A 6,743-nucleotide genomic window follows, 5' to 3' on the forward strand; every position below is an offset into this window, starting at 1 on the left:
ATCCCTATATAGGGATCTGAACCCGTGGCCTTGGTGTTATCAGCACCACACTCTCCCAAGTGAGCCATGGGCCGGCCCCAATGATAACTTTTTGAGAAATTGGCAGATGTATACCAAATTTCATAGAAAGTTAAAGGAGCTCAAGGTAAACATTAATTTCATTCTGCTGCCCTAAATCAAAATGGCAACCAATGAAAGCTTATGAATAGATATATTTTCTAGGATTGCTCCAACTGAAATCACCTGTTCACAGAATCCTGGTAACCATACCCCTACAGGACAGGGAAAGAGAAATGTTTCCACCACTGCTTTGCTACTAACCTTCTCTTAGCTACTAACCAGGTCTCAGGAATAATATGGAAGTCATGTTATTTGGAATTTAATTGCTAGCTTTTTTCCTTTTTCTCAGTTTCCAAATGAGTTTAGAGGTAAAGATGCTTCTCCTAAGCACAAACTGAGAGTGGAAATCAACTGGTTCTGTTCCCTCTGACAACTGCAGTCCCCAGAGTTAAGCTGCTTGCTTACTAATCTTGTTATAAGCTGACGACAGCATTGCCCCAGCTTTACATTTGTTCCTAAGCACAAACTGAGAGTGGAAATCAACTGGTTCTGTTCCCTCTGACAACTGCAGTCCCGAGAGTTAAGCTGCTTGCTTACTAATCTTGTTATAAGCTGACGACAGCATTGCCCCAGCTTTACATTTGTCAGTGCCAGGAAAGAAGACTTCTTTTAATCTTCTGTAATCACAGTTACCCTTGAACTGGAATATCCTACCTTGCCTCTCAGGCAGGTTGGGACAGTGAAAAAAACATTGTGGAAATTGCACCTGAGTGCCGAGAGCGTGGAAGGTGTTCTGTTGCCAGCCTTTTCCCTGTCCTTTTTGCCCCTTTGCCCACATTGCGCCCAGAGTGAGCTTTCTAAAACATAAATACACTCATATATTCCTCTCCCTAAAAGGTAGCCTTCTGTGGATCCCCACAGCCACAGGATGAAGTCCAAAGTCCTTAGCTTGCTGCAGGACCCATCCAGATCAGGCCCCCCTTATTTCCCCAATGTATTTTCACCACAAATCCCATCTGTATCCTACATCCTAGACTTATCAAATTACTTAAATGTTCCTAATTTCTACCATGAACTACCTTATCTCTACCAGTCTGCATATGCTGTTCCATCTACCTAGAGTGCCCTGCCCCTCTTTGTTTTCTTGGAAAACTCCTGCTTGTCCTTTCAGTATCCTTTCAGACCTAGCTTCGCTGTTGAGCATTCACAGAACACCGAAGCAGTGTTAATCACCTCCTCCTGTGTACACCAGTGTGCCTGTTACTGCAGTGAACCCACTGGATTGCAACTACTTGTTTATAATTGAGTCTCCCCATCTGGACCGAGAAGGCCTATATTTCACTTATCTGTGTATTCAGGCACCTGGCCTAGCACCAGTTATGAATGGATGAGTGAACAGATAAATGGATGAAATGGAAGTTCTTAAGGTGCTACTCTGCTGAGGAATTCTACCTTTCCTATGGAACTGATGCCCTGGCTTCTTAACATCTGTCCTACAACTTTTATGTTAGGTTGGGTTTCTCAGTGGAAACAGAATCAGGAAAGGAGCCCCTTACCCTCACCCATTGTGGACATTCTCAAAGCCCACTTTGGGGGAGGGGTCCTAAAGCAAGGTAAAGAGTTTGGTCTTCATGCTGTGGCTTTGGGGATCCACAAAGTGGCCAGTGCTAGTGGGTTGGCATGTTATACTACCATGAGTTTATAGCCATCCTTTACTTTGCATTAGTTACTTGTAAAGTCTAAATGACAAAATGATTTCTCTTTCTTTTCTATGACTATGAAATGGGGGTAATGATTCAGAGTCTCTGAACCACAGATGAGCTTCAGAAGCAGAGAGGTTAATATGTGTGTACACTTCCCTGAGGAGTTGGTCCATAATGTTTATCATTTATTCATTCATCCAACAAATATTTATTCAATAGGTAAGGACTATTCTGGGTACTAGGGATATAGCCGTGAAAAAAAACAGACAAAAATATCTGCCCTCATAAAACTTATGTTATAGTAGGGAGAGAGACAATAAACAAGGTGAATAAAATATATATATCTTGTAGTGATGAGCAATAAGAAGAAAGAGAAAGCAGAGGAGGCAGGGGTGGGTTGTACAATGTCAGAGTGCTGGGGAAGGCGACATCTGAAGGACGTGAGGAGAGAGTCACACAGATGTGTGAGGGAAGCACCATCCAGGCCGAGGGAGTGGCAAGTGCAAAGGCAGGGTGGCTGGAGAGAGTGAGTAGGAGACGGGAGAGTAGCAGATGAGGTCACAAAGGTAACAGGCTAAACCATGCAGGACCTTGCGACATTGGCAGGACTTGGGCTTTGCACTGAATGGGAAGGGAGACCCACTGGGAGATTTTGAGCAGAGGAGTAACATGTGCTGGTGTGTTTTAACAGCATAATCATTCGGGTTGATTTGTTGGCATTAGAAAAGAGGCAGGAGTGGAAAATGGAAGACCAGGGAGGAGGCTACTGCAATAATCCAGGCAAATGGTGATGATGGGTTGGGCTAGCGTGGTACAGTGGAGTTGGTGACAAGTGGGCAGATTCCATGTGTATTTTGATGGTAGAGCCAATAGGATTTGCTGATGAATTTGATGTTGGAGTGTGAGGGAGAAGATGATGATGACTCTAAGTTTTCTGACCTGAACAACTAAAAGAATGGAGTTACCATCTGAGAAAGGGAAGACTGGAAAGAGCAGCTTTTGAGAAACAATCAGGAATGCAGTTTTAGATGTATTAGGTTTGATAGACACCCACGAGGACATGTTCTGTGGGCAACTGGACATACATTGGATGTACACTTCTGGAGGTCGAGAATGAACAGGCTGGGACAGAGATTTAGGCAGCATCAGCACATAGACAGCATTTAAAACCATGAGACTGGATGAAATCACCAAGAGAGTGAGTATAGATAGAAAGGAGGACAGTTTCCTCCTAAACCCTGGGGAGTCTGGGGGGAATCAGCAAACGAAATTGAGAAGGAGCAGCCAGAGACATAGAAAGAAAACCTGGAGAGGATGGTGGCCTGGAGGCCAAATAAAGTAAGTTTTTTTCTCAACTAAAAATAAAAATTTTTAATTTAAAAAAAAGGATTTTCAAGGAGGAGGAAGCCACCATCTGTATCAAAAGCTGCTGATAGATCAGGTAGAAAATGAAGACCAAGAATTAAATGTGAGATTTAACAGTTTAGAGGTCATTTAGCTGACGTAAGGAGCAGTTTCAATGGCGGTATGGGCACAAACGCTAGATAAGAGTGGGTTCTAGAGAAAATCACAGGAGAGAGACTGGAGACGGTGAGTGTAGATAACTTTGTCAAGGAGCTTTTCTATTAAAAAAAGGAGAGAAATGAAGCAGTCACTAGAGTGGGATTCTCACAGGTATCTGTGACACACAGAAGGTGAAGAAGTGCTGCTATAGGAGGATGCTAGAGGTACTTGAGTGGAAGGAAATTCAGAGTAAATCCCAGACAGTTCCAGAACCAGACAGTGCTAGAACCAGTGAAGACTTCTGATTTCTCACCTTGCCCTGCTCCAGGAGAGTCCTCCAGAAGTCTTCATAGAAGGCATATTTCAGCCAAGCTATAAAAGTGGGAAGCTCCACATTTTGGAAAACTTGCTAGAATCCATTGATCCAACCTTGGAGAGCTGGGGAAAGTACTTGATTGCTGCCTGCCAACATTTGCAGAAGAAGAACTACTACCACATTCTGTATGAGCTGCAGCAGTTTATGAAGGTAACAGCAGCCCCGTCTGCCTTCCATCTCTGTAGCTGATGCTCTGCCGGGCAGGGGAGGCTGGGCAAGATGAGGGAACAAGACTGTTATTTGATCCCTGGCCTTGCTAGTTGGCTGACCCTAGAGCAAATTCATGTTGCTTTCTAGTATTGTTAAGTAATATTAGGATTTCTGTCCTAAATTTAGAGGCAAACTTTAATCTTGTCATACTTCACATACTTCTTTTTTACCTTTACATTCCTTGAATTCTGAAGAAAGATAAGCATGGATGCAGAATTCATAAGGAATGATGGAAAAGTAAGGGTTTTTAGAGAAAATGCATGAAAGGAGAAAAAACAAGGGCCTCCAGATCTGTCTGAGGATTGCCAGTATTAACTCACAGAGAAACTGGATTATTCAAGGCCAAAATAAGAATGAAGCCAATTTGGAAAATCAGAAGTATCCTTTTTTCTGATTTTTTCAGTGGTGGAATAATGTCCTACCCAAGAGCTTAGCCACTCAGTGCACTTTAAGATCTCTTGGGCCTTGGAGTAACTGACACAAAATAGCAGTTCAGCTGGTGATGGGAGTGGGTGCTAATGACCAAGCTTCATAGATGGGAATCAGATCAGAATTCTCATCACACCCCACCCTCCAACATTCCTGATCTCCTTTGACCTGAACATTCATTTTCCTCTTCTAGGACCAAGTCCGGGCCGCCATGACCTGTATTCGGTTCTTCAGTCACAAAGCAAAGTCATATACGGAACTGGGAGAGAAGCTATCATGGCTACTTAAGGCCAAGGACCACCTGAAGATCTACCTCCAAGAAACATCCCGCAGCTCTGGAAGGAAGAAAACAACTTTTTTCCGAAAGAAAATGACTGCAGCTGATGTGTCAAGGTAGCTAGAGATTCAGGGGACAATTGGTGTGGAGAAGAACAGCTAGAACTTAGTGTCTGTTGGTGATGAAGGTGCTGTTGCCCATTCCCTTAACCCTTAAAAAATCATCTAAAAGGAATCATCTGTGGATGGCAGTGTCTAGTACAAGCCTGGAAAGCCTATAGAGGAGCTGTAGGGGATGGGGGGTGTATGGGGAGGATTAGGATCACATGCTATAATCAGCCTAAACTCCAGCTCCTTACAGTAGGCAAAAAAAGATCCTGTGTGATCTGGCCCCACCCATGTCTCCATCTTTATCTCTCACTCCTCTCTTCTTCTTTGCTAAGTGTCAGTTACTGGCCTTCTGAGGGTTCCTCAACATACCAAGTGCTTTCTTTTTCTCAGCTTTTATGCTTGTTGATCCCTCTGCTTAGAACACAACATCTAAAGTAAATGCTCCACCACTACCATCTATTGCCTTCATAGGCTTAATTGCTAAACATTTTATGTTCTTACTATTCTTCTACCCTCTAGCCTATAAATTCTTCGAGGACAGAGTTCATGTCTCTCTCAACCTCTTTTGTCATACCTGGCACATACGTGCTCAGTAAATATTTAGTGATTCAGTGAGTGGACCATATCCAGTTCCACAGTGCACCTTAACTACTACAAGGCTGAGCGAGGCACTAGACCACTGTTTTTGTCTTGACACAACTGCTCAGAGGGTATTTTGGGTCTCTTTTCCCTCCACATGGTTTTTTTGCCTTTTCCATCACCATCTTATTCTGACTTCTCAGTCACCCAGCCCTTGTCACTTCACCCCTGAAGCCCCTTTTGCTCAGCTTTTATGCTGCACTGTGTATATCCTGTCACCATAGGCACATGAATACGCTGCAGCTGCAGATGGAAGTGACCAGGTTCTTGCATCGGTGTGAAAGTGCTGGGACCTCTCAAATCACCACTTCACCTCTGCCAACCCTGTTTGGAAATAACCACATGAAAATGGATGTTGCCTGCAAGGTATGTGCAGTGTTTCAGACCTCTGGCAGACTGTCCTCATCTTAGCACAGTTGCCATCGTCTAGTTATTATTTCGGTTGTTCGTTTGATGGTTGCCTCTCTCCACTAGAATGTGAGTCACAGAAGGCTGAGGATCAAGTCCATTTTGATCACACTTGTATCCCTAGTGCCTGGCACTTAGTAGGGGCTCAATAAATATTTGTTGAATAAATGGGGACCTTCATTCTTGATGGAGTGGCTATTCCAGTAGGTATTGCTTCTTAAGCATGCTTCCCTCTCCTTTTCAGGTCATGCTGGGAGGGAAAAATGTAGAAGATGGTTTTGGAATTGCATTCCGTGTTCTGCAGGTATGACTTGGATCACTCAAGATTGTACCAAGGGCAATCAGCATCTCACCACAGCTCCGTGAGAGATTATTCTTTAGAAAAATTTTATCCCAAGAAAAGCAGATTTACATGCCCATTACGGATGAAATCAAGGGGTGGCTATTACAGAACTGGGTCAAATTCAAGACTCTAAGGGGGAGAAGGGGGTAAGGGAGAAATTGGTAAAGGGTTGCAAAAAATGATTACATTGTATAATATTGACTATACTAATTATCCTGTCTGAACATCACATATTGCACATAAGTATTGATACTCAACTCTGTACCCCACAGATATGTACAATCAACTATGTTTCAATTTAAAAAAAAAAAAAAAAAAAGACTCTAGGCCTCTAGGCCTCTTTGCCAAAAGCCAAGTAACCAAAGACAAATTCATTAAAAGCTACCAAATAAATATCTGAAGCCAGCTCTAGACAGTTCCCCACAGCTGTTTCCCTGCAGAACCACTGTTCACCCTCTCAAGGGAGCATGGCTGGAGGGGATAGCTGGCAGGTTTCCACTGGCCACAAGGGCTATCCCTCCATCCTCTCTCTGTACAGGAGCTGCCCTAGGAGTACATTTTCTGTAGTTTGTGATAAAAGGACATAGGAATGGTGGTAGCACTGGAGCAGGGCACTGAAACTGCGAGGGGCAGAGTCTGTCCAGACCCCATCAACACCACACAGTTGCACACAGACACCCTGGGA

General features: G+C 43.6%; 1 protein-coding gene across 1 annotated transcript in view; it reads left to right on the forward strand.

The window, feature by feature from the left end:
• Positions 1-6,743, forward strand: part of ZFYVE26 (zinc finger, FYVE domain containing 26) — a 69,974-nt gene that overhangs the window by 55,550 nt on the left and 7,681 nt on the right. Inside the window, exons 36-39 of the mRNA XM_008570321.1 lie at positions 3,595-3,792; positions 4,475-4,674; positions 5,532-5,673; positions 5,960-6,019. Coding sequence (XP_008568543.1) covers positions 3,595-3,792; positions 4,475-4,674; positions 5,532-5,673; positions 5,960-6,019 — 600 coding nt within the window. The remainder of the gene's footprint in view (positions 1-3,594; positions 3,793-4,474; positions 4,675-5,531; positions 5,674-5,959; positions 6,020-6,743) is intronic.

Source organism: Galeopterus variegatus, unplaced genomic scaffold (genome assembly GCF_000696425.1).
Source record: "Galeopterus variegatus unplaced genomic scaffold, G_variegatus-3.0.2 Scaffold593, whole genome shotgun sequence".
In the NCBI taxonomy this organism is placed as follows: Eukaryota; Metazoa; Chordata; class Mammalia; order Dermoptera; family Cynocephalidae; genus Galeopterus; species Galeopterus variegatus.